The sequence below is a fragment of the Sorex fumeus genome, unplaced genomic scaffold, assembly GCF_029834395.1.
Source record: "Sorex fumeus unplaced genomic scaffold, SorFum_2.1 ptg000037l, whole genome shotgun sequence".
NCBI lineage: Eukaryota > Metazoa > Chordata > Mammalia > Eulipotyphla > Soricidae > Sorex > Sorex fumeus.
Window position 1 is genome coordinate 1,788,691 of NW_026606094.1, and position 27,182 is coordinate 1,815,872.

The 27,182-nt window shown below is 47.5% G+C and overlaps 1 protein-coding gene across 2 annotated transcripts in view; it reads left to right on the top strand.

Annotated features, from left to right (window-relative positions):
- The first annotated feature begins 10,592 nt into the window (after window positions 1–10,592).
- The window catches only part of RBM28 (RNA binding motif protein 28), a 33,124-nt gene continuing 16,534 nt past the window's right edge, over window positions 10,593–27,182 (top strand). Inside the window, exons 1-9 of one of the 2 annotated variants that reach the window (XM_056118120.1) lie at window positions 10,593–10,818; window positions 15,169–15,327; window positions 15,903–15,997; window positions 16,715–16,790; window positions 17,410–17,502; window positions 18,789–18,860; window positions 19,608–19,857; window positions 19,982–20,109; window positions 22,682–22,754. In XM_056118120.1, the coding sequence (XP_055974095.1) occupies window positions 10,701–10,818; window positions 15,169–15,327; window positions 15,903–15,997; window positions 16,715–16,790; window positions 17,410–17,502; window positions 18,789–18,860; window positions 19,608–19,857; window positions 19,982–20,109; window positions 22,682–22,754 (1,064 nt within the window). In that variant the 5' untranslated portion in view covers window positions 10,593–10,700. The remainder of the gene's footprint in view (window positions 10,819–15,168; window positions 15,328–15,902; window positions 15,998–16,714; window positions 16,791–17,409; window positions 17,503–18,788; window positions 18,861–19,607; window positions 19,858–19,981; window positions 20,110–22,681; window positions 22,755–27,182) is intronic. The other variant, XM_056118119.1, reaches the window with a different exon arrangement.

Below are 27,182 nucleotides of genomic sequence, written 5' to 3' on the forward strand. Positions count from 1 at the left end.
CCCCAGAAGAGGCTTCTTGGGGATGGAATGTGGTCCTGAGTGCTGAGGTGAGAACTCTACAGTCTTGGTGGTGGTGTGGGGTTGGTTTTGTTCCCTCAGCCTGGTTTTAGTCATGTGGAAAGTGTTGTGTGGGATGAGTTAGTGGTCAAACCTGTCACAGAAATTCGATTTATCTATCAAGGGCTACACCACCTGGCTTGCAGACCTCCCCACCCCTCTGCTCCATTATTGTTTCCCAGCTTGAAATTCACAGAGAAAACGGCTTTTTCTGTCCACCAGTAGAAATTGTCCACCCTGGTGTTTGCTCATTTCCCATTGGTGCAGATGCTCCCCGGAGAGATCCGGTCTCCCCCAGTCATGAACCTTATGTCCAACCGAGTGGGGTAGAGCATGACCCACAAAACCTTATAAATAACTCAGCCAGAAGAGACTGTAATCCCTTGTCCACAGCACAAGCCTCTGAGCATCTTAGGGTGTTCCTGACCTAAGATACAGTAAGTGGTGGGTAGTGCTGAAGCAGAATCACAGATTAGGCTTGGAACTGAACATCAGACCATGTTTTGGCAGGGGCTTGCACTTCCCAGGGACACATAGGTTAGAAGTGGAAAAACAGGAACAGGGGTGATTTTGCTTCCAAACCCTGCCCAACAGCTCATGGAATTTGAGGAGGAGGCCCAGAGGCTAGGAGGAAAGTGGGTGGGGAGTCCAGAGGAGACCAAGTGGGCACTGCACCTCTGCTGCTCTGTGGCAGTGCTCTTGTCCGTGGACATGAAGTTGTCTTTTTCTTTTCTTCTTCTTTTTTTTTTTTTTTTTTTTTTTGCTTTTTGGGTCACACCCAGCAATGCACAGGGGTTACTCCTGGCTTGGCACTCAGGAATTACTCCCGGCAGTGCTCAGGGGACCATATGGGATGCTGGGAATAGAACCCGGGCTGGCTGTGTGCAAGGCAAAGGCCCTACCCGCTGTACTATCACTCCAGCCCTGAAGTTGTCTTGACTGAAGGAAGGATCCAGTCTCAGAAGGAGGTGAGGAGGGCTAAGCGCAATGTCTGTATAGGCCAAAGTGCAGGCTTTTCTTGCAGGAGCCCTGGTTTAGTCGTTGGCACTGTCTGGTCCCCCAAGCACTGCTGACAGTGGCCCCCAAGCACTGAGATGGTAGTAACCCTTGAGCACTGCAGAGTGTGTCCCCTCCGAGAATAAAAAGCAAAAGGAGGAGAGGAGAAAATGGTGGGGAGACAAACGAGAGGAGGGTGTGTCTAAGCCCCGCTGGGGAGGGATGGGATGGAACGGTTCTGATTGTGTCTCCTCCATTTACCAGGCACAGCCTGGCTTAGAAATTTTTGCTGCATTGTCACTCTGGGCTGCGTCCCAGAGTGCTGCCAGCCTCCTAATTACAGGCATTTCTCACTGGTGTCTTAGTGGCTGTGGCAGCCCAGCCTGGGGCTGCTTGTGTCGTGGAAGGAGCCTTGTGGCCAGGAGAAATTGCTAGCTTTCTTCCTCTTTCTCTCCCATTTGCGTCTCTTGGTTCCCTGCTTCAGCCCAGCCCCTCTCTGCTCCCCTGAATTCTTTCTCGCTGCTCTCACTCCTCCGCTCCCCCTTACTCCAGTCCTGGGGGCCAGATCCACACCTCCCCCCAGTAAAGTAAAAGTCTACATGCCCTTGGTCCATTTGTCTCTGTCTCTCTGTGTTTCTCTCACACACTCCCACTCCTAACACACACACACACACACACACACACACACACCCCACATTCCTTTCCTATCTGGAAGCAGGGCAGGTGACTGTTGGGAAGGGGGCATGCTCAGTACTCACCAGCTCTATCACTTCTTTATAATTTTTTTTTAAATTGAAGTAACATTGACTTACAAGAGTAAGTGATTAAAGGAAGATCTACTTTAGGGGTACTATGTTACCCTGACACCCTCACCAACAAAGAGTCAATATCTTCCTACCACTGTCCGACTTTCTGTAGGACTCTTTCGCCAACATGTCTTTGATTTCTCTTGGGATTAATTTACTCAGCCCTTTGATTTTTATCGAGGTATAACACCTTTTTTTTTTTTTTTTAAGAGGTCTAGCTTTTGCTGGAGGGACAGCCCTTCTCTCTGCTTCCAGCCTCAGATCTTCCCAAAGCAGGCATTCCAGACTGGGTAGACCCCCAAAACAAGAAATTTTTAGTTCCAACCCTTTGCCCTTAGTACTGGGCTGGAGCGATAGCACAGTTGTAGGGCATTTGCCTTGCGCATGGCCGACCCAGCAGAACCAGGTTCAATTCCTCTCACCCATCTCGAGGAGCCCGGCAAGCTACTGAGAGTATCTTGCCTGCACGGCAAAGCCTGGCAAGCTACTCATTGCGTATTTGATATGCCAAACACAGTAACAACAAAGCCTCACAATGGAGCAGCTCCTGGTGGTGCTCGGGGGACCATATGGGATGCTGGGAATCGAACCTTGGTTGGTCGGCCGCAAGGCAAACACCCTACCCGCTGTGCTATATCACTCCAGCCCCCATTCAATCATTTTAAAACTTTTTTTGTTTTTGCTTTTGTGGGTCACACCCACTGGTGCTCAGCACTCCCGGCTCTGTGCTCAGGATTTATTCCTGGCAGTGCAGGCAGGACCATATGGGAGGTCGGGGATCAAACCTGGTTGGCTGAGTGCAAGGCAAACACCCTACTCTTTGTATTATCACTCTGGCCCCGTTCAAAACATTTTATTTTTATTGATTTTTCAATTTTCCAATTTTGATAAAGTTGTTCACAATGTTTGATTACATTCAATATTTCAACACCAATCTCACCACCATTACACCTTCCCACCACCATTATTTCAAAATTTCCCACCACCACTCAAGCCCGCCCCACAGGCAGATGCTAAATAATTTATTTTGTATTGCTTGTTATGAATAGTCTGAGACGTTGTATAACCGCAAAAGTGACCGCGCTCTCCTAGAATTCTAAAATTTTAAGTAATTGGGATCTGGAGACATTTCTGCAGACATTTCCAGAGACATCTCTTCTAAGATTCATTTGTGAGTCTCTGGATCATGACCATGACCATGGTCATGACCTTTAATGCGCTTAAATGGCGCCCGGAGACAGTTGGTGGGTGTGACTACCAGGACACCAGAAGGGGGGTGGGTGAGAGATGGGAAGAGGTGGCCCATTCCCAAATCCATGAGGGAGTTTTCGGTCACTGGTCCCATATACCTGGGTATTTCAGTGGATTTATTCTCTTGCATGGGGGCTGGGGACGAATCTGTGAAGAGCGGCCATGAGCATGGTGGTGATTGGGTTCTGGAGGTTTGCAGCTGCCAGGGTTCATCTGGAGCAGACAGAGGGACAGCGTCTGCTCCCCTCTGAGGCACCCTGATGGAGTCAGCCTGGAGCAAGGTCCAGAGACATCTCTGCAGTATGCTGCTCTCTTCTGAGATTCATTTGTGAATCTCTGGATCGTCAAAACATTTTAATGATACAAAATGATCTCTCTCATAAGTGGGACATAGAGATAAAGTAGGGGTATAACAAATGCCCAATAAAATATATAACAAAGGCAATGAAACAGTTCACTGAATTCTTGCAGTATGCTAGAGACTGGGGATAAGCTTGACTAAGGCAGATCCTGGCCTTTATGCCAGAAAGTCAAGAGGTCTTTTTGTTGTTTTTTGGGGACCACACTTGGCTTAGGACTCACTCCTAGCTCTGTGCTCAGAGATGACTCCTGGTGTGGCTCTGGGGACCATATTTGGTGTTGGTGCTTGAACCCAGGTTGGTTGTGTGCAAGAGAAGTGCTTTATCTGCTGCATTGTCTCTCTGGCCCTTGAAAGGTCTTTGCAGAAAATGGACATTAAATCACTCATCACGTAAACACAGTTGTGAGTTTCAAAGAAAAGGTGCCTGGTCACACAGGATGTGAGTGTTCGGTGGCAAGGAACCATTTCCCCTAGGCTGGTCCACGGTGGCAGACAAAGAATGGGGAGGAATGGAGGAACAGGAACTGGGCCTCAAATCAGTCAGTAGACAGTTTATTTCTCTCTCTCCCCTGGCAGAGTCCAATCTCTCCCCTTACGATGCAATCGCAGTCGTAGTTTTGGTTGTAGTCCCAGTCATCACAGTTTTATCATCCTAGTCTCCTAGTCTTGTAGACCTCAAAGTCTTCTACTTGATTCTATTTTTCCTCATCATGTTGTGGTCTCATTGTCCTCTACTTCCAGTCATTGTCGTCATCTAGTCCTCTGTCTCGTCTTCACAGACCCAAAGTCTCCAAAGTCCCCAAAGTCTCGTCCTCTTTCTAGTTGTAGACTTTCTAGTCCCCTCTTACCCCTTACAGCATTATTATATAGAAATCATGAAGGGTGGGATACACAAAGGTGGGATTGAACATTATCGTAACAACAAGCAGGTGCAAAGCCACTCCTTCAGGAGATTAACTCAAGGACGAAAATCTCATCTGAGGGTTCAGCACTCCAGATTACTAGGAGATCCACTCAAGGGTGGGATTCTATCCAGGGTGTATTGCTTTCTCCTTCCCTCAGTTAGTAATCCATTTAAACAATAATATAAATTCACTTCTTATAATTTTTCTAGTCATTTTGTATAAACATAGTAAGAGACATATTAAGCTTAAAGGTTGGTTCTTCCTGGTGACATCTCACTATATATTCCAGACTACAGTCTCAGGCCAGGTCAGTCTTTAGTCTTTCCTAATCCCAGCAGGGGCCTTATTCAGATACTTCTTCCTGGGTTATGACAAAGCCTGTTTCATGACCATGCTCTTAACTTATTATACTTATGGTGCTTAGCTTGTCCTCTTTTGATGCTAAGGTAGTTTACAGCTTGCCCTGGGTCCATCCAGTCCCTTCGTGGGGGCCCTGCTCTTGGGTGCTAGGAACTAAGGGCAACAGATTTTTTTTCTTTATCTGCTTTTTTGGGTCACACCCAGCTATACACAGAGGTCATTCCTGGCTCATGCACTTAGGAATTACTCCTGGCGGTGCTTGTGGACCATATGGGATGCTGGGAATCAAACCCGGGTCAGCTGCGTGCAAGGCAAACACCTTACCCGTTGTGCTATCACTCCAGCCCCGCAACTGATGTTTAAATCAAGTAAATATGGGTGTCCCGGAGTAAATATTATTTTGGAGTCAATGAACTCCCATGTTACAAAGCGTAGCATCAACTGTTATTGTCATTTCCATGCAAATGACATAAAGAAAAGCAAAAAGTAATATAGGATTATTAGTGCTTGATGGAATTGGGTGTGCCTCAGGGATACTGTTGTGGGAGTAACTCAATAAACCTAAGCTCCCTATGGAAGGAGCAAGGACAATCCAATGTTATTCAACACACAGTGGCACAAGGAACTCAGTCGGGCTGTAAGTGATGTTTTTTTGACTTGCAAAAAATGGGGCATTAGGGCGTTGAGCTTGGGAGATACTGGTTGAGGACAGCCAGGTTTCTCTCTCTTGCTTCCTTTGGGGGTTTCTGCTCAGTGATGAATGAAGGAGAGGCCAAGCAGTTTATTTCCCCTGGAAGCCGTGATGCTGGTGTGGAGCCAGATACTGTGATCCTGCACTTTAATAAAGAACCCTGCGTGCAGCCTGGGTAGATGGATGAGCCCAGAGCCCCGATGTGAGATCACGTGGCCTCCCTGAGTGGAGGGGAAGGCCCTGAGACTGGGATGGGGAAAGGGGGAGCCAGGGTTGAGAGGGGGGGCAGCCTGTAGAAAAGATCAGTTACATTGTTTCCCCAGGGCCACTGAAAGCTTCCCACTGCGGGTGGCTGCTGCCCCCTAAAGGCAAAAGGCACAGAGTTTCCTTTGGTCCAGGAACGGAGTTTGGGGACCAGTGTTGAAAGTCAGCTAGCTTTAGAGGGGGCACCCCAGGACGTGGTCTAGCAGTTTCCTCAGAGTTCCACTGGCCTACCTACAGCCCAGATGGTCTCTCAAATGAGGGTCAGGGAGCTTGTGATGTAGACTTTGGTGACAGAATTTTGAATTCTAAGGTGGTGAGGGAAAAGGAGAAGAGGAGAGAGAGAGAGAGAGAGAGAGAGAGAGAGAGAGAGAGAGAGAGAGAGGAGAGAGGAATGTGGGATTCCAAGCCAACTTTATTCGAATGACTCATCCCATTTCCTTTGTCTATTCATCTCTCTTATCCTGGATATGATTAACCCCATAGCCTTAAAAATCTGGTTTATATTTCAATACTTTGGAGTTATTTCAATACTTCTGTGTTTAAAAATAACTGACATTTTCCTTAAAGCCTACTTATTTCTAGGACAAAAGACTTCATCCACTTGAGGTTTAGGGTTTCTCCCTTTTCTCCCATCACTTCTATCCAGTCAACCATCTACCCCAAAAGTATCGAGGGCCCACAGCCAGGAAGTACAGCAGGCTGGAGTGCATGCCTGGCATGCAGAGATCTGAGCTTGATCACTAGTACTTCGGGGTCCTGTGAACATCTCTGGGTGTAGTCCTGCTACCCCCCAGTCCTGCTTGATATGGTCAGTTTTTTTTTAAATGTAGGAGTACTGCTATTTATTCAGCCACTGATTAGCTGATTGAATTGTGCATGAACTCCACCTTACTTTTTTTTTCATTTTTTATAATTTTATTTATTGAATCACCATGAGAGCAGTTACAAAGCTTTCGGGTCTAAGTCTCAGTCATACAATGAAACACCCGTATCTTCACCAGTGCCCATTCTCCACCTCCAACAACCCCAATATACCCCCATCCCACACCTTCCCCCTAACTGTGGGGCAGATGATTTCCACATTACTCTGTCTCTACTTTGATCACATTCAATATTTTGACACCAGACCCACCATTATTATTTGAGATTTTACCCCAACACTCAGATCTGCTGAAAAGGCAACAGCAGACAATTTGTTTTCTATTGCTGGTTATAAATAACACATGATGTTGCGTGGCTCTAGTAGTGGCCACGCGATTTTGAAATTCCGAAATTTTAACACTTAAATCTGGCGGGATTTCTGCCAAAACCTGGGTTTTGAGATTTGCTCCTGAGTCTCTGGGATCATGGCCGTTAAGCAGCTTGATCAGGAGCCAGAAAGGCCATTCGTGGGTGATGACTTGGGGTCCCATTGGGGTTGGGGAGGACAGGACTGGCTCCATCCCCATCCCGTGAGGCCCCAAATGTCTCATCACTGCGGGCCCAAACCTGACTGTCCAATGGCCTCTGGAGGATGATGACCACTGAGCCACCAGGGGGATGTAGGCGGAGGGACAACACCCTTTCCCCTCTGGGGTGGCCCAGTGACAGTAACCTACTGCGTGGTCTGGACGCATTTCTGCCAAAAGCCGCTGGGTTTCAAGATTTGTTTCTGAGTTTCTGGGATCATGTCCATTAAGCAGTTTGATCAGGAATCAGAGAGGCCATGCCTCCAATTATATAGCTGAGCCGGAGGTGGTTTATGGGTGTGTTTCCCACATACCTAACTTTTGGCCGTTTACTTTCTTGGTAAACTTTGCCCCAAGTTTTTGGGGTCTGGCCAAAGGCTCAGCAGCATCGGAGAGCCCGGCAAGCTACCGAGAGTATTCGATATGCCAGATACAGTAACAACAAAGTCTCCAATGGAGACGTTACTGGGCCCGCTCGAGCAAATCGACGATCAACGGGAGGGCCTTTACCTTTACCTTTACCTTGGAAATATGAAGGCGCCATCAGGCTGCTGATGCACTCACCTCATACGTGCAGATTGACCTGCTGGTGGCACCATACCCCCAGATATGGTCAGTTTTGAACCATCTGATGCCCCTGCAGTCTGAGTTGCCTGGGAGCACTGCTTGGGAGTGCTCTTCCTCCTTATAATAATGAAATTTGTTGAGAGTTTCTGGGGTTTGGGAGAAAAGAAAACTTACTTTTCTTTTTCTTCCCCCACTTTATTTAAACACCTTGGGTGTGAAGTTGTCCTCAGTGCATTTGTTATAGGCATTCAATAGTCCAACCCCAATCCCACCATCACTGTCACCTTCCCTCCACCATTGTCTCCATGTTCCCAGCCACCCCTCAAGCCTGCCTTCATAGCAGGCCCACAATAATTTATTACATTATTGTCATAATATAATAATTTAAATATTTATTATTTATTAATCGAAGTCATGATCCTCCCATTGTTCATCGATTTGCTCAAGCGGGCCCAGTAACGTCTCCATCATGAGACTTGTTGTTACTGTGTTTGGCATAGCGAATACATCACGGGTAGCTTGCCAGGCTCTGCTGTGCGGGCGAGATACTCTCAGTAGCTTGCCGGGCTCTCTGAGAGGGGCAGAGGAATCGAACTCGGGTCGGCCATGTTGGCCGCTTGTAAGGCAAACGCCCTACCACTGTATATTTAAATATTTATTATTGTTGCCACTAGATGGCTACCAGGATGATTGAAATATATTTCCATGGAAGAAAATTTGTGAAAATTGTATCTGACGTGAAGTCATTGTCTGGAGTTTATTAAGCTGTGGCTGTAAGTTCAATTTTCTGTGTTAAAATGTTTTTTGTTTAACTAGGATGTCTGGCTGGAGGCATGGCAGTAGCTTTGGGGTGTGGAAGTGGCTGACAGGGATTTTTTAGGGTAGGAGCTGCCCCCTTTGTTCCCCCGAGATCACCCTGTAGGTCTCAGCTGGGAATAAGTGTCTGGGAGATTTTTAAGGTTAGCTGATTGCTCTCAAGATTTATTTATCTTATGAGTCTCTGGAACAGGGCTGGTAGATGAGCTTATGTGGGAGTGTAGGTGAGACGTGAGTGTGGCTGCCGAGGTTTCTGGAAGGATAGAGATAGGGGAGATGTCACCCATCCTGACTCCAAGAAGGTCTGAAGGAAACTTACTTTTCATTGTACTTTTGAATTGTTCAGGTTACTATCAATAAAAAATTATTTAAAATATGCTTTTTTTGAATACTTTTTTTTCAGATGGACATTCTGTAAGCTGCTGCAGTCTTAGATGAGACCAGTTCCTGAGCTCAGTGGAGCTGTGCTCTAGGATCCAAGAGCAACCAGATTTCTTCCTGGCCAGTGAGATCCCTGAGTCTGTGGTCTCACTGAGAAGATAATTTAGGGGGTGAAAATCAGCCTGTGGGAAGACTTGGGTTCTGGGTTTGTCTAAGCCTGACATATTTGCTTTCGGCATTTTCTCATGTTATTTATTTATTTATTTATTTATTTTTTGCTTTTTGGGTCACACCTGACAATGCATAGGGGTTACTCCTGGCTCTGCACTCAGGAGTTACTCTTGGTGGTGCTCAGGGCACCATATGGGATACTGGGAATCGAACCCGGGTCGGCCGCGTGCAAGGCAAACGCCCTACCCGCTGTGCTATCTCTCCAGCCCCTCATGTTATTTTTTAGTGTGCATCAGTGATTTATTTCTAAGATTATTTTGGATTAGTGTTTGTCTACCTCTACTAGTCTGCATTATCCTTAAGGTCAGGAAGCCTGTCTTTTCTTTTTCTTTTTGTTTTATTTGGCGACACCTGGCTGTGCTCAGGGCTTACTTCTCGCAGGGCTCTGGGGACTATATGTGGTATCAGGGATGGAATCTGGGTTGGTCACATGCTGGGCAAGTGTCCTACTCACTGTACTATCTCTCTGGCCCAAGTCATCTTTTCTTCATTCATAAAATATAACCCTAGTATCTGACATATAGATCAGTAAATATGGGGCTGGAGCAATAGTACAGTGGGGTAGGGTTTTTGCCTTGCATGCGGCTGACCCAGGTTAGATTCCCAGCATCCCATATGGTCTCCCAAGCACTGCCAGGAGTAATTCCTGAGTGCAAAGCCAGTAATAACCCCTGTGCATTGCCGAGTGTGACCCAAAAGCAAAAAAAAAAAAAAAAAAAAAAATCAGTGTTTATTGACAAAATTATTCTGTATGATTTATCAGAGTACTTTAGTAGGTACAATTTGTCTGTTAAGTGCTGTATGCACAGTTAGAATAATGCTATATTGTGATAGAATGGCTCATATTCTTAGAGAACATTCGAATTGTTCCAGGGACTGGGACTGTGCCTCAGTGGTGGAGGGCCTACCTTGCAGGTAAGAGGCCTCAGTTAGGTCCTGAACACTCCCCATGCTGAATGCATCTCATTGTTATTGGTGATACCAGATGCACACACGGAGCAAAGGGGAGATCTCCCACATATACCAACGTCAGATCCTCCAACAACAACAAAGAAAAGAGAAAGGAAACAAAAAAACAAAAACGAAAAGCAAAGAATCGTTCAAACTTTGGACACAAACTGCATTGCATAGGATGCACTGGAGTACCTTCTGATTGTATTTTATGCAAGTAATCTGGGGTAAGTCTAGAGCGGCACCTTTAAAAATATTAAACATTATCCTAGATGCAAAAGCGACTATGAGTTTGGGCTTCATCCTTGGCGGTGAGATTCCGAGGTTAGTAATTTAAGCTGCTCCCCTACCGCCGGCGGGGGAGGGAAGCGGTACTGGATTCCAACCCCCTTAAAGAAGCTCCGCCCCGGGTGTCACCACTTTTGGATTCCGGAATCCTTTTTTTTTTTTAAACTCTCCCTTCCCACCTCGTGTTCCTCCGGACTATTTTGAGCGACGCGCACTTCCGGCATCTCCCGTGCGCGCGGCGTGTTCCGCCTGCCCCAGCCGGTTCCCGGGAACCGGGCGCGCTGCTCGCTTCTCTTGCTGCGTCTCTGCCGTCGGCAACTCGGCCCCATGGCAGGGCTGACCCTGTTTGTGAGCCGGCTGCCGCCCTCGGCCCGCAGCGAGCAGCTGGAGGAGCTGTTCAGCCAGGTGGGGCCGGTGAAGCAGTGCTTCGTGGTGACCGAGAAAGGTAGGGGGCGCGGCGGTCGCTGCGGGCCGGGACACGCTCTTCCTCCCCGGGGGGCCGCGTGTTTCCTTACCCACACCTCGGGCACGGGGCTGGGGAGCCAGTTTCTTTTCCCGGCGAACTCTGCTTTCGAGGAACCCATCACCGACTGTTTTCCAAAAGTCAGAACCTTCGCTTGGGGTGTCTTTATCAGCGGCGTTCCTTTATTGTGCGTGCGCAGTATTAGGTTATTTTCGGTAATGATGAAAAAGAACTCATTTTTTAATAAAACACCAGTAAGGCTTATCGAGAGTCGACTGAGGCACAGGTGCAGTGATGAGTTTCACGTTGTCACCGCATTGACATTTCTTAACATTAGTCTTGTTGGATGGAGGGTTCTGTGTCTGTCTCTGTGTCTGTCTCTGTCTCTGTCTCTCCCTCCCCTCCCCCCCCCACCCACACACACACAGTGTAAATTTGAACAAACAGGAAGTAGTGAAATGCGAATCTGCTTCCCAGATCAAACACGAACAAACAAACACTGTCCTCCCTTGTTCATCGATTTGCTCGAGTGGGCCCAGTAACGTCTCCTTTTTTTTGAGACTTGTTATTACTGTGTTTGGCATATTGAATACGTCGCAGGTCACTTGCCAGGCTTTGCCACGTGGGTGAGAGTGGGTGAGATACTCTCGGTAGCTTCCCAGATCATTATTTATTTATTTTGTTTTGCTTTCTGGGTCACACTTGGTGATGCTCCGGGGTTATTCCTGGCTCTGCACTCAGGAATCACTCCTAGCAAGTGCACAGGGCACCATACCGGATGCTGGGGATCGAACCCGGGATGGCCTGGTGCAAGGCAAACGCCCTACCCACTGAGCTATTGCCCTAGCCCCACCAGACCATTATTCCAGTCATTCACTAATTTATTTATTGAGTGAATACTTTATTGAATGTGACAGGCAGCGAGACACAGTAGCCCAGGGGTTCTTAGGGGCCGACCCTGCTGGTGCTGGGGAGGGGAGACAGGGACAGATCCTATTTGATGCCAGAGCTTGAGCCTGCTGCATGCAAGGTTAGTGCCCTAACTGTGGTCCCATCTCTCTGGCCCCTGCCCTATATTTTGACCTCCCCCACAGGATCCCATGCCTCCAGAGGCTGGCCTAGTGCTGGCTCCCGGGGTGACCAGGGACTTCCCACATGAACTGCATGACTCCAATCCTGGATTCAAACCCTGAAGAAGGCGGAGGTAGAGAAGGTCAGAGGTAGAGGGAGCGGCTTGTGTCAGGAAGAGTTCCCAGGGCTGAGGCTCAGTGGGAGAGGACCTGCCTTTGCCTGCGTGAGGCCCTGGGGTTCATTTCTCTCCCCACCCCCCAAAAAAGCCCAGGCAACTGAACTGTGAGATAGGAAAGAGGACAGTCAGACCATTAGACTCCGGCATCCGTTATCCTCACTCCTGTATGGACGGGTGCCATGGATATGAAGATGGGGGGGCGTGGTCCTTACCCTCTGGATGGGGATTGGGAGTCAGTGGCCTTGTTCTCCCCATGCCATTCCTTTTCCTTTTCCTTCTACTCACCTTGGCCTCCCATCTACTCAGGGTCTTCAACTGGAGACAGCCTTGAACCTCTTGCAGTCAGATACTGATACTCCTTTCCCTAGAAACTTCCCCTTACCCCCTAAGCCTCCTCCCTCCCCCCTCCAGACTGGGACGAGCCTGCCACCAGCTTCTGCAGCCTATGGCCAGCTGCCTCTCCATGGTCATCTCAGGCATGTCCACACAGGGACAGGAAAGCTCCTCACTTGAGTGTTTTTCACACCCCAGCTTCAGAGACGCCCACCTTGTCAAGAAGTAGCATCTTCACCTTCCTCTCTGGTCATCTGGTCCAGTGACTGCGGTGCTGGGCTCATGCAGTGAATTATTTGGGTGCACATCACTATTTTCAGTGACCAATATTTAAAAAAAAAAAAGCTTGGGGCTTGAGCCAGGGTGAGATTCATTTCCTTGGGATCTGCAGCCACTGGCTTAACTTTCTGGCCCATGCTCATTGCATTGCTGTGAGGGAGGGTTCCTTCCACTTACCTGGGCTCTTGGGGCACAAGTTACCCAGAACCTCCCACTCCCTTTCAAATCATGAGGCCATCTCTACTGGGACCTGTCTCCATCTTTCTGCAGAACACTGACTTTTGGGGGATGATCTGTAGGTGAGTAGGTGGGTGAACAGGTAGTAATCACCCCATCTCTAGTTTCACTGTGTCAGTCACAGAAGTTGTAGTTAGGGTTGAGACGTGGGTCTGAGTGCTCTACAAGCCAGGGCACCTGCCTGATTCCTTGTCGTTTTACATATCGATATGGGTAGATGAGAGCATGAATGCACCATAACAGCATATAGACACAGTGAAATGCTATATAGCTGAAAGGAGTGATGAAATCATTCCATTTGTTGCAAGTTGGATGAAACTGGAGCGTATTTTTTTGTTTGTTTTTTGGGCCACAGCTGGTGCTGCTCTGGAGTCATGCCTGACTCTACACTCAGGAATTACTCCTGGCGGTGCTGGGTGGGTCTTTGAGGGGCATATGGGATGCTGGGGATTGAATCTGGATTGACTTCATGAAGGCAAAAGTCCTATCTGCTGTGCTATCACTCCAACCCCAAATTGGAGAATACTTTGTTAACTGAAACAAGCCAGAAGGAGGAGGACAAACACTGGATGATCTCAGTTAACTGTGTTATATAAATAATAGGTCTAGGAAATGCAAGGTATTTCCTAGACTTATTATAGCACTGAGGTTATCCTATAACCCCTAAAGGGGATAACTTGGTTCTCAGTACTGTTTTTTCCCACCCTTCATTACCTATCCATGGGACTTGAGTGGGTTGAAACTCACATTTTAAAAAATGAAATAAAATAATAGGAGTGCATTATTACTTGGTAAAGCGTAATCTTCATAATTTTTTTTTTCTGGTTTCTCATGGAGAATATATATGTGTGCTGGGTTCCACTCTATGTTCCATTTATCACGTGGGTTGGAAATAGTTCTGGGAGTTGTGCTCTAGCAGAACAGGCTGTTGGTTGAATGGGAATTCGCCCTCGGGTTCTTGGAATATAGGCTACATGTAACCTGACTTTGTATATTCTGTATGTGGCCCCAAAACTTTAAAGAATATTAATTGGGATCTGGAGAGATAGCAGAGCAGGTAGGGCACCCATTTCCCCTTGCAAACACCACTGTGCTTTCCTAGCCAGTCACACCGACATGGGACAGGACAGAGGGGACTGGAGTGTGCAGTCGCCTCTCTAAGATGGGAACGACTCCACATGATCATTGTGAGGATCCGGTAAATAGGAGAGTGCTTTGTTGCAGCCGGGAACAGTGAGGGGCTTTGATCTGTCACTACCTGCCTTCAGCATCCCAGCTGCTTTCTTTGTGGTTGTACGGAAGGAGCAGGGAAGGGCCCTGCATTTTCTTTGTTCCTGTTTTCTGAGAGATGAGTGGGCCGGCCTTTGTGCAAAGGAGTTCCAAGAGAACAGAAGCCCACCTCCGTACCACAGCGTGCATCCTCGGTTCCTGCTGAGTGCCGCCTCCGGCCCGTGCAGCGTGGGTCCCGGCCTTCGTGAAAGGCCTTGTGCCCAGAGTTGGAAAAGAAGCAGAGCTCACGCGGGCACTAGACAGACTACTTGGTTTGACCTTTCTTTTTTGTGATGCAGCAAATGACTTCAAATTTAGTAGACAAAAAATGTTAAACCCCAGCAAGTCCGACAATAAGAACAGTGGTGCCTTTCACAGCTATTCAACTGCATGGCCCTAATCTCTGTGTTCACTGGACTGGTGGAGTTCCTTGGAGAAGGGGGCGGCTGGTAGTGAGAAATTTGTTCATCCGCCAACACCCCCAGGGACAATAGCCAGTGCCTTTACTTCCCTTTGTCTCAAATTACTTGCTGGGGAAGACGGGACAATAGTACTCTCCCTGAATCCACCTCGATTTGTTCTACAAATAAAGGGAGATTTGCAGCTGCTTTGGAAAGGTTTACTTGGATATTGAGTACTAAGGGTGGTATTAGGGTGACAGTATCTGTAGGCTCCCGAAATGGTGAATCCTCTTAGAAGTTTCCCTCAGATCCCCCTGCATCCTCTGGTCCTCTGTTCTCAGGAGGAGCTGCGCTATTGCGTTGTAATTTCCAAAGCTGCCCTATCGGCTTCTTGTACCTTCCTTGGCACTAACAGCAAGAGAGTGAGTTAGAAGAGGAAGCCCAAGAGTGTCCGAGTAGCGTGAGGTTGGGGACATGGATGCCAGTCAGCCTTGTTGCTTTGAGTGTTGCTTTGTAGCTCTTGGTTTTCGGTCGTTGCCATTACCCCTTGCCTCTCTGTTCCAGGGAGTAAGGCATGTCGAGGCTTTGGCTACGTCACCTTTTCCATGCAGGAAGATGTTCAGAGGGCCCTCAAAGAGATTAACACCTTCGAAGGCAGCAAGATCGCTGTGACTGTGGCCAAGAAAAAACTGAGGAACAAGTCCAAGGAAAAGGGGCAAAAAGGTGAGTTTCTAATACCTGAAGGAGGTTTTCTTTCAGGGTCAGGAAGAGGTGGCGTGGAAGGGGAGTAGCTTCCAGACTTAGTTTCCTGAAGGTCTTTTCAAAATTCAGTTTAGGGGCCAGAGAAACAGTACAGTGGGGAGAGTGTTTGCCTTGCATGTGGCCTATGTGTGTTTGATCCCTGGCACACCATATCATCCTCTGAGCACTGCAAGGAGTCATCCCTGAGTGCAGAGCCAGGAGTCAGCCCCAAGCATTGCTGGATGTGACCCCTCCCCCCAAAAAACCAAACAAACAAAAAAAAACTCAGTTTATGGTTTAACATAGTTTATGGCACTATTTAAGTTTCAGGAGTGCCTCTTTGTACCTCAGTATTGTCCCACTTTGTCTAATGTGTTGTTATCATTTTAGTCTTCGTTTAACTTCTGAGTCTGGCAGATCTGGTGTCTGGGTGTTACTATGTGCAACCCTGTGGTCAGTGCTGTCTCATAGTTTCTTCTCTAAGGTGCTTTAGGCCTAGAGTGCATGCATTTGGGGCACGAATTTATTTATTCTTTTTGCCTTTTCTACCTTTTAAGAAAATTCAGAATCACCAAAGAAGGAACAGAAGCCTAAAAAACCCAAAGCGGCAGATAAGAAAGCCAGATTGATTATTCGGAACCTGAGCTTTAAGGTAAGTGACCACGGAAACTCAGACCTCATCATCTGAGGGTTGTTGGGGCTGAGGTATACTTATTGGTAGCACCTTCGCCAGGATATTATAAATTGGGCATTTATCTCTGGATTGAACCTTAGCCCTGTTGAATTCAGGAAAGGAGGTGGACTGGAGAGATAACTCGGGGCTGAGCACATGCTTTACATGTGAAAGGCTGGTTTCAGTCCTGGCACTCATTGATTTCCTGAGCACAGCTGGGAGTGACCCCAAATCACCACCACCACCACCACCACCACCACCACCACCACTACCACCAATAGTAACCAGAAAATGGGGGCAGGAGAGGCAGTAGAGGAATGAGGGCACTTATTTTGCTTGTAGCCAACCCTGGTTCAATCTGGGGACCACAGGATCCCTGAACACCAACTCAGGAGTGATCCCTGCTCTGAAATTGCTATAGATACTAAGTGTGAAGATGCTTTCCCTTTGGAGAAAATGTTGTAAGAAAGAGAGGGGAGGATACTGTCCTTTCTGCCTGTCCTCTGATATCCTTTCTGCCTTTAGTTACCAAGCGTGATGTCTTCCACTCAGAATCACTGGCTGTCTTAATCTTAAAAGTCAACAAGGAGTGAAAATATTCAAGTTCTTCCTGATGAACCAATTTAGTGATTGAAGTTTCTCGTTGTTTATTTACTCTGGTGCTACTTCTCTTTCTCTCTTTCCTTTTGACTGCAGTGTTCAGAAGATGACTTGAAGATCGTATTTGCTCAGTACGGGACTGTTCTGGAAGTAAACATTCCTAAGAAACCAGGTACTAGCAAACCTTTGTTTGGTGTGAGATAGGTTGATTAATTAATATGATAGGCTCCCACATTCCTTGCCCTTTTCTACCTTTGAACTAAGCACCATTTAGAATACGAATATAGGGCCAAGCAGATAATTCAAAGGGCTAGTGTGCCTGTGGGAGGTCCAGGTTTCATCCTCAGCACCGCATGGTCTCCTGAGCACCATCAGAAGTGACCTCTGACCAAATACGCCGGGAGTAACCCATAGCCACCACCAGGTGTGGCCTGGAAATCATAAATAAACACTGAAATGTTAAAAATGTTTAAAAGTTTTAAAGTTCTTCTGAATTTCATTTGCTATAGAGTGTCATGCAGAGTACTTGACAGATATCAAAAACTCAGATAATAGAGCGTCTTTCCCCTGCTGGTATTGTTAGATTAGAACTAATTTTACAGGGCATTTTAACAGTTTGAGGAAATGCATTGTGCTCTCCAAGCCTGAGTCAGGCTATATGCTGAGTGTCTCACACTAGTGTTCTGGGCAAGAGGCTGACGGGTTGGCTGACTTGGGGCCATCTTGCCAGCACTGGGTTGTGATTTCCCTCTCACCTGCTGTGTCTCACTTCTTTGTCCATTTGCACTCAGATGGAAAGATGCGTGGTTTTGCCTTTGTTCAGTTCAAAAACCTCCTCGAAGCAGGAAAAGCTCTGAAAAGCATGAACATGAAAGAGATTAAAGGTGAGTTTTCTGAACCTTTACCGAGGCCCAGATATTCTATACCTTTACGTTCACCAGGTACTTCTGGTGTCTGGGTGGGTTAGCACAGTAACCCACTCTCTGCATTTTCAATAGTGTATGCATTTGCTGAGAGTCTCACTGCTGAGGTGGTGGCTGTTTGGGTAACCCTAATATTTGTGTTTCGGCTTAAACTTAAATGAGGCCACGATTCTCCTTAATTGCTGCTGCGTGTCCCTTTAAATCCAATGAGAAATGTCCTTGAAGTAGTTACTGGTTGGTGCAGATTGCTATCTAGGGGATGAGGGATTTTCAGGTCCTTCCCTTTTGGTTTTGGTCACTGTCTAGCCTCTTTGATCTATTAAGCTGACAGTGCAGCCACACTCTGGGCGTCAGCTTACTAGGCTTTGTGCCTGTGAAGGGTCTGGCTTAGAAAGACTTCCTGTCCTCTGTGCAGAGAGCAGAGAGTTCCAGATAGCTCCCTCTTGGTGGTCTAACTGGCCATGGGTTGGGGAGCACTGTTTCACTGTCTCCCTCCAGCAGTGATGGTGTGAGGAGACGTAGACTTTCGGGTGACTGATAGAAAGGTTAAGGATTGATGGGAGGAGGCAGCTTTGGAAGCTTTTTTTTCTTTCCCCATGATCATCCCTAAAGAAACTGCAGATTCTTTGTCTCCTTTGGTCCCATTTCTGTGTCTGATAAAGTCACTGTGGGAGACATACATGTTAAAAGGGGGAGACCTGTCCTTCTTTTAATAAATAAAAATGATTTAAATAAAAGATTTGTTTACTTTGGGTTTTTGTTTGTTTTTGGGCCACACCCAGCCATGCTTAGGGGTTACTGCTGGCTCTGCACTCAGGAATTACTCCTGGTGCCATCTCGGATGCCAGGGATTATGCCTTGTTCAGTCATGTGTAAAGCAAATGCCCTACCCACTGTACTACTGTCCTGGCTTCGCATTTTAATTTTAATTTTCGTATAAGTGAACTGGTTGCAGTCGTGGTAATGTTTATGTTTTTGACTAACGATGTTGCCGCATAAGGAAGACCTTTCTTTTTTTTTTTTCTTTTTTAAATTTATTTATTTATTGAATCATGTGGGAAAAGTTACAGAGCTTTCAGGTTTAGGTCTCAGTCATGTAAATACCAAACACATTTCCCTTTACCAATACTTATTTTTAACCGCGAACCCCAATAGAACCCCACCTCCCACCCCTCCCAATTCCTGTGAGGCAGATGAGTTCTAATTAACAAGAAAGACCTTTCTGATGCTACTGTTTTGTGTGCCAGGGCGACCCGTGGCCGTGGACTGGGCCGTAGCAAAGGATAAATACAAAAACACCCAGCCTGTCTCCGCTCCAGGTAAGATATGCTGGTTGGGTGGGAGCCGTCGTAAGGGCTGGAGCGCACGCAGAAACAACTCTGCAGTGAATGTGTCGGGCCGCTCTCCTTGCCAGCAGGAAGAGGGTGGGCCCCGAGACACCAACAGCCCATGAGACCAAGGAGTGTCTGGATTCCCGTGGGCCCAGAAGTCAGCCCAGAGCTGGGGGTTTGATCTTCAAACATGGGAGCTTTCGGTGTGGAAGAGAGGGTGTGTCTCACTTGGCTGTCCCGGCGCCGTGTAACTGGGAGCAGCAGGGCGTGAAGAAGTGTTACTTAGGAAACAATCGCCTTGCAACCCGCGAGGAGCGCAGAGAACTCACTGAGAGTCAGGTTCCTGGGTGGGCTCGTGTGAGCCGTGGGAGGAGGGGGCTCGGCTGCTGCTCCTCTCATCCTGGACTGGCCCTCCAGCCTTTTCTGACTGGGCGTGCCCCGAGGCCGTCTCAGTGTGGAGGGGCTTTCGTTATTCTCTTTGCTCGTCTGTGGTGGTGGCGACCAGGTTGACCCTGTGAGTCAGGCGGTCTGCCGCGGAGCTACATCCCTGCCTCTTCATTTTTTTTTTTCTTTCCCCTTCATGTTTTCTCCTTCTATGGAAATAAAATCATGAGATTCTCTGAAACCAAAGCATCCAGGAACTTGGCGGATGGGGGGGTGGGTTAGTTACTCTTTGAAACTCACTTTATTTTGGATACTGAATGAAATCTTGACTTTCTTTGCCTTCCTATGTAGCTGAGGAGAAGAAATCTATACCTAATCAGGAGTTAGGTAAAGAGAATGGCAGGGGAAAAGAGGATACAGAAGGTGATGACGATGATGATGATGACGACGATGATGGCGATGATGACAATGATGACGATGATGATGACGACGACGACGACGACGATGATGATGATGATGATGATGATGGTGAGGATGAAGAGGAGGAGAAGCAGGAGCATGGAGGCTCACAGAGGGCCAAGACCGTGCAGGGTCAGAAGAGGTAAGCTGGTAGAGGAGTTGGACTGTCTTGGAGGAAACCCCATCTCCCCGTCCCATCACTGCAAACACTGGGTACTGGGTTGCCAGCCCTGGTCCTCGGTCCTGAGCCCACTGGGTCTTGGCAGAGCCGGGAAGAAGGCCGTCACCGAGAGCAGTGACGAGGACAGTGAGCTGGACGAGAGCGACAGCGCCGACGACAGTGGCGAGGAGTCGGCGAGGAGTGACGGCAGTGCCGAAGAGCTGGAAGATGAAGGTGCGCCTTGGGTGGCGGGGAGGGGCGTCAGCTTTTCTTTTGAAACCGGGGGTCTTTCAGAAAAGGGCATTGGTTTCATGCAGGTCGCTTTGCTTTCACTTGTTTAGTCTCTGTTAATATTATTTTGTCTGGGGGCCACACTCGCAGTGCTAAGGTGCTGTTCCTTGCTCTGGTTCTGGGGTCCCCGCGGGCAGTGCTCAGGGGCCCCTGCTGGCCTGCAGAGTGAGCCTGTGCCCACTCAGCACCTGCAGCTGTCTCTGTCCAGGTGCCTTTAAATAGGGCCCCGAGGGCCCCTGTCAAATTTATGTCTATGCTGAAAGTGAAACCTTGCTATTCTTTTATTCTAAAGTGGTGGGTTTTTCTCCCCCTTTTTTTCTTTAATGAATTTGGAATGGTGTTTGAGAGTTAAAAGTTCTTTCTTAGGGAATTTGAAATCTAGCTTACTGCTGAGGGCCCCCCCCCTCAATTATTATCCAATTTGAATGAAGAATTGGACAAACAACATACTGCATCTTAACACCAGATGGCTTTTGAACAGCTTTCTAAAGTTTGGGGGGCGGGGGCGGGCGTGAGGCTGCTCTACTTGGTGGTGCTCAGTACCCCCAGCTTAGTGCTCAGGTGTGTGGGGACCGTGGTGTGCTGGCGACTGTATCTGGGCTCCTGCATGCAGAGCCTGTGCTCTGGCCCCTGGAGCCCTCTCCCCTGTCCCTGAATGTCGCTTGTGAGTTGCGGTGAGTATAAAGAGCTCTTGGGGTGCAGGAGCACGGCTCAGGGCGAGTGTGCCTCCCTGAGGACCGTGGAGAGTGAAGTCGAGGAGCACGGTGGGAGTTGCCACTGCGTCCTGCTAGGGGTGGCCCCATGTCCGGATCAAAAGACCCTGTGAGGAGATGGTTTGTGAGAACCAAAAGCAAGTCCCAGTGCTCCCTTAATGTTGGGGTCAGCTTGACTGATTCACTGAGAGAGACCAAGCGTGACAGAGTGGGGAGAGGCAGCTGGAACTCGAGGCTGGCTGGCAGTGGGTGTTTGTGTTTGAGTGCTCAGGGCCAGGGTGGCTCCCGTGGTGCGGGGATTGAGTCCGCGCCTCCCCCGCGCGCAGCCTGCTGCACCCCAGTCCTCAGCGCTGTCTCTCAGACCCTGGACGCAAGGTTTGATTCCCTCCTCAGGCCATTCACCCTTGCTTTATTTCTGAAAGTCTGGCATGTTGCTGGTTTGGCCATCTGAAAATCTGGGGAGGGCGCCCGAGAGATTCCAGGGGTTGGGGTTCATACAGCCAACCTCGGTTAGGTCACTCAAGCATCACCAGGTGTAGTTCTTGGGGCCCTGAGCTTCGCCAGGGTGACTCCCGGTACTTGGGTATTCCTGGTACTGCTCGAGGGTGTGAGGCCCAAGTAGCATCACATCTCTGCGTACTTGTCTGGAACCAAAAGCCTGGCTGGCTAAGAATCACGAGGAGGGGGCTTCTGCTAAGCTCCCCCACAGAAACCTGGGAGATGGCTCAGGGGCGGGCTCACGCAGGCCTGGTAAGCACAGGCTTCCAAGATCAGTCCCCTGCAGCACCACTTGGTGTGGCTGAGGTCTCGAGGTGCCCACCAGCAACCCTGAGCAGTGAACTATCCGGGTGTACCTGGAGTGGCCCCCAGGCCCTCTGAGCACTGCTTGTGAGCCCCCATTGCCCCCCAAAAGAAAGAAAACTGGGGAAACAATCTTTTCCTGTGAAGCAAGAATGGTAGGCCCCTTAGAATCTTAGACGCTCTTATACCAAAGCACTGTGGGAGCTTTTGTTCAGCTGCCCAGATTCAGTTAACCCTTCCCATGGTCCCTCTTGAGAAATCACAGGAGTGACACATGATGAAAGAGAAGCACAAGAGGGCAGTGCATAATACAAAAAGTATTGAAAATACAAAAAAGTTCCTCTCCACTCCTCTATCAGTATCTTTCCAGAAGTTTCCTGTTAAATCCTCTTATTTGCATGTGATCCTGTCTGTGTATATTCACAGAACTATGTCTGGTTTGATTGTGGAGCCATCAAGTGCCAGGGATCGAACCCAGGGCATCAACATGCGAGACTTGTGCTCTGCCGCTTGAACGAAACCCCAGCCTCATAGCTCATTTCTTGTATTGCTTTCCTTTAATGGTTAGTTTGAGCTCCTTTTCATGTACTTTGTTCATCTGTTCGTCTGTTTTATTTGGGGGCCATAGTGGTGCTTGAGTTCATTCCTCTTAGTGCTCAGGAACGATATGGTGCTGGGGATCAAATCTCGGCTTCCTGCATATAAAACCTGCATCCAGCCCATCGAAAGAAAACTCTCTTTGGTTTTCCTTTGTTCATTTTTAATATTTTGGGTTATGAATTTAAGCAGTTTTTTTTTTAAACTTTAAGAAGGTAGCCCTTTATTTTAGAGCTTGATGAGTCATGAGTCTTTTTTTTGGGGGGGGGGTCACACCTGGCAGTGCTCAGGGGTTAATCCTGGCTCTGTACTTAGAAATCACTCATGGTTTGCAAGTGCTTCGCCCACTGTACTACGTCTCCAGCCCTTGCATAAGTCTTTTAATTTGTTCTTCTACTCCTCAGATATCCAAGTCTCAAAGAAAAAGAAGAGAAAATTACCCTCGGATGTGAATGAAGGGAAAACTGTTTTTATCAGGTATGCCTTTCTCTCTCGAGAATTGCTATTGATATTACTTTCATGACTTTCTTTCCTCCCTCTTCTTCCTTTTATTTCCCCTTTTGTTTTCTCTCCTTCTCTTAAGTCCGGGAATATACCTGTTCTCGGGAACCTTCCAAATTGTGAGAAATGTAGGTGAATTGGACTACACAGAAGGTCAGTAGCCAGGGACTTGGTAGCTTATCATTATTTAGATTTCAGGTTTTATAATTGGGTTGGCATTTGCGGCGACACTAGTCTTCAGCCACTGAACATGTCTTTTTTCTGACCTTTGTGTTCGGAAGCGTCTGGCAGGAGGTTGCTCTCAGGGTCCCGGCTGATTTCTCTCATCGTGCCTGTCTTAGCTCTGAAGCTGGGTCTCGAATCAGGGAAGGTCTCCCACTGGTTTCCGGGAAAGTCACAGGTGGGCGCTGCGGGGGAGGGCAACTTTGTCTCACGAGGACACTGCTGTTCAAGCTGGCTGGTAGGTTAGTTTTCGTAAGGCTGGCATAGCTTTAGTATGATTGGGGTTCAATCATACAGTGTTCCAATACCTATCCCTTCATCAGTGGACATTTCCCACCACCCTGTCCCCAGCTTAAGCGAGACGTTCCTTTCCTCCTGTCAGGGTCCTCTGTGAACACTAACGTATTCATACGGCAGTTTCAAACAAAACTGTTAGCCTCAGGCACACCTTTTTGCCCTTTCTTGAGTACCAATATGCTGTGGCCGTTGGGTCCTATTTAAAAGCTGTGTATTTTATTCTTTTCTATAGTCTTTTAAGATTGTTTTTATTATACAAGTAATTTATGTTTACTGTAGGAAATTTAGGAAATAAGGAAAAAGACACCAAAAAATTAACCATTCATAACCACACGGCAAAGCCTGGCAAGCTACCCGTGACGTATTCGATATGCCAAAAACAGGAACAAGTCTCACAATGGAGATGTTCCTGGTGCCCGCTGGAGCAAATCAATGAACAACAGGAGGACAGTGCTAACAGTGCTAACCATTTAGAGATGGCATACAATTATACATATTTACAGAGCTGAGTTTAGCCCATACAGTCTGTACTCTAGTCCATTTTCTTCCTTAACAGCCATTCTTCTTTTTTATTTTTTTCTCCCTGATTTGGGCCACACCCAGCTGTGATTAGGGCTTTCTCCTGCTTGGGATCACTCCTGGTAGGTTCTGGGACCATTTATGATGCCAGGGATCCAACCCAGGTTGGCTGCCTGCAAGGCATACATCTTACCCACTGTGCTACCCACTACCCATCTTCAGCCCCCATCCCTCCCCGCCCACTTTTTTTTTTTAACAGTTTTGTTTGAATTGCTGTATGAATACATTAGTGTTCATAGAGGACCCTGACAGAAGGAAAGAAACGCCTCACTTAAGCTGGGGACACTGGTGGTAGGAAATGACCGCTGGTGAAGGGATAGATATTGGAACATTGTATGACTTAAACCCAATCATGAGCAACTTTGTAACTTTGTATCTCAGAGGGATTCAATTAAAAAAAAAAAGAAAAGATCTGTGATGTTAGCACAAAGGCTGTCATCGTGCATTTTTAAACTAATGACAAACTTAGGAAAGTAAAACAAAAGATGGGGTGGGGGTGGGGGAGGAGGGTGACAAAACTCTACATGATATGACCAGTTCCATAGTGCATCAAGACTAGGGACTGTCATATTGCAGAGCATCTTACGTCGGTCACTCCATGGGCTATAGCATCATTTAGGGGCTGTTGACAGGACTAGAAAGGGAAAAGGTTGGCACGAATGCAGAGCAGAAAGATAGTAGAGTGATTAAGATGCTGGCTGTTTAAGGTGCTCACAGTGGACCTCAGTGTCATCACCACAGACTTCAGCACCACATATGGTCCCCTGAGCACTGCCAGGAGCGATCTTTGAGTTTACCAGGTGTTGCCCCAAAACCTAAGCAAAAAGAAAAAGGAAAGGTTGGTTTACTCATCCTCACGAACATGCAGAGCTGGGAACTGACAAAGCTGCACTGTGTTGAAAGTTTGTAGAATGGAATCTTCCTGCATATTTTAATTCCATCAAGAAAAATAGTTTTTTGTGTTTTTTTTTTTTTTTCTCCCAGTACTTAGCCAGCAAGCGTTACCATATTTGCTCATGAATTGTTTTGGAGGGTTTTCTCTTAGAGTATTTGAACTGAAAACTGAATTCTATAGCAAAATAGGAGGAAATTGCTAACTGTAGGAGGGAGGGAAAAAAGAGGGGGGAGATAGAGACTGCTTTTTTTTCCTCTGAGGTAATCGTGTGTGTGTGTGTGTGTGTGTGTGTGTGTGTGTGTATGTGTGTGTGTGTGTTAGGGATTGAACCCAGTCTTCACATGCAAAGCAAACATTCTACCTCTGAACTACATCTCTGGCCCTTTTTTCTCCCCTTTTTAAGGTACAACATTCTGTGAAGTGAACTTGTAGGATAACATTGGGTTGTCCTTGCTTCTCCCGCAGGGAGCTTAGGTTTATTGAGTTACTCCCACAATAGTGCCCTGTTGCACACCCAATTCCATCTATAGCACTGTAGCACTGTTCTCCTGTTGTTCATCCTTTGCTCGAGCGGGCCCAGTAATGTCTCCATTATGAGACTTGTTACTGTGTTTGGCATATCGAATATGCCACGGGGAGCTTGCCAGGCTTTGCTGTGTGGGTGGGATACTCTCGGTAGCTTGCCGGGCTCTCCGAGAGGGGCGGAGGAATTGAACCCGGCTCAGCCGGGCTGGCTGCGTGCAAGGCAAACATCCTACTGCTGTGCTGTCGCTCCAGCCCAATTCCATCAAGGACTAATAATCCTATATTTCTTTTCTCTTTCCTTTATGTCATTTGCATTGTTTATCAGTGTCCTTTTTGTATAGATACAGGAAGACAGTTGATGCTATGCTTTGTAACATGGGAGTTAATCCAAAATAATATTTACTCTTGGGTACCCATAGTTACTTGACCTAAGCCTCAGTTGCCCTTAGTTCCTAGAACTCTAAAAGAGGGGTCCTGACGAAGGGACTGGATGGAACTAGGGCAAGCTGTAAGCTACCCTAGCATCAAAAGGGGACAAGCTAAGCGCCATAAGTATAGTAAGTTAAGAGCATGGTCATGGACAAATTCTGTCATTACCCAAAAAAGTAGTAACTGAATAAGGACCCTGCTTGGGGTTAGGAAAGACTAAGCTGGCCTGAGGACTGTGGTCTGGGATATATGGCGAGATGTCTCCAGGAAAAGCCAACCTTTAAGCCAATATACCTTACTGTGTTCATACAAAATGACTAGAAATACTATAAGAAGTAAATTTACTATGATCGTTTAAATGGATTACTAGCTGAGGAAAGGAGAAAGCAATTCACTCAAGATGGAATCCCACCCTTGAGTGAATCTCCTAGTAATCTGGAGTGCTGAACCCTCAGATAAAATTTTGTCCTTGAGTTAATCTCCTAGGAGTGGAGAAGGAGTGGCCTTACCTTTGTTTATTGTTATGACAATATTCAACCCCACCTATATGTACCTCGACCCTTCACAATTTCTATATCTCTTTGCTGTAAGGGGAAAGAGGGAAATATGATAGACAGAGGACTTTGAGGTCTGTGAGGAGACTAGGATGGTGGAACTATGACCAAAACTATGGCTACAATTATGCTGTAAGGGGGAGATCGGACTATGTGGGGGAGGAGACAGAAAAAAAAAAAAAGACTACCAACAAGCCTGGGGCCCAGGCCCTGTTTCTTCATTCCCCCAGTCCTTAATCCGTCCATTGCTATTGTCTGGCCTAGGGAGGTGGCTCTTGGCCTTGGAATGCTCAAGTCCTGTGCGCCACTGCGCTTTTTCTTTTGAAACTCACCAGTGAACTGATCTGAGTTCACAGCTCAGTGACGTTTTACACACACACACACACACACACACACACACACACCACGCGCGCGCGTGTGTGTGTACACGTGTGTATATACACGCACAAACACACGATCTGGTTGGTGTGTATCTAGATACACACACATGTAACCATCCAGGTGAAACTATAGAACATTTCAGTTTTTCCAGAACTTTTCCTCAGATGGTGCACTGCTGTTTTGAAATGAGCCTCTGTCTACAGTCTCCTGTCTTTAAACATGTTTAAGTTTTTTTGTTTGTTTTTTGGGGTCACACCTGGCAATGCTCAGGGATTACTCCTTGCTCTGCGCTCAGGAATTACTCCTGGCAGTGCTCGGTGGACAATATGGGATGCTGGGAATCGAACCCGGGTTGGCCGCGTACAAGGCAAACACCCTACCCACTGTACTAGCTCACCCCTGAATATATTCAAGTTTTAAATTCCTGAGAGAGAGACTGATTGCCACAGGAAGGCACTTCAGCTGTGACTGAGGCGCCAGAGCGGTGTCTGCTGGCCGCGGCTGTCCCCTCGGGCCCTTGCT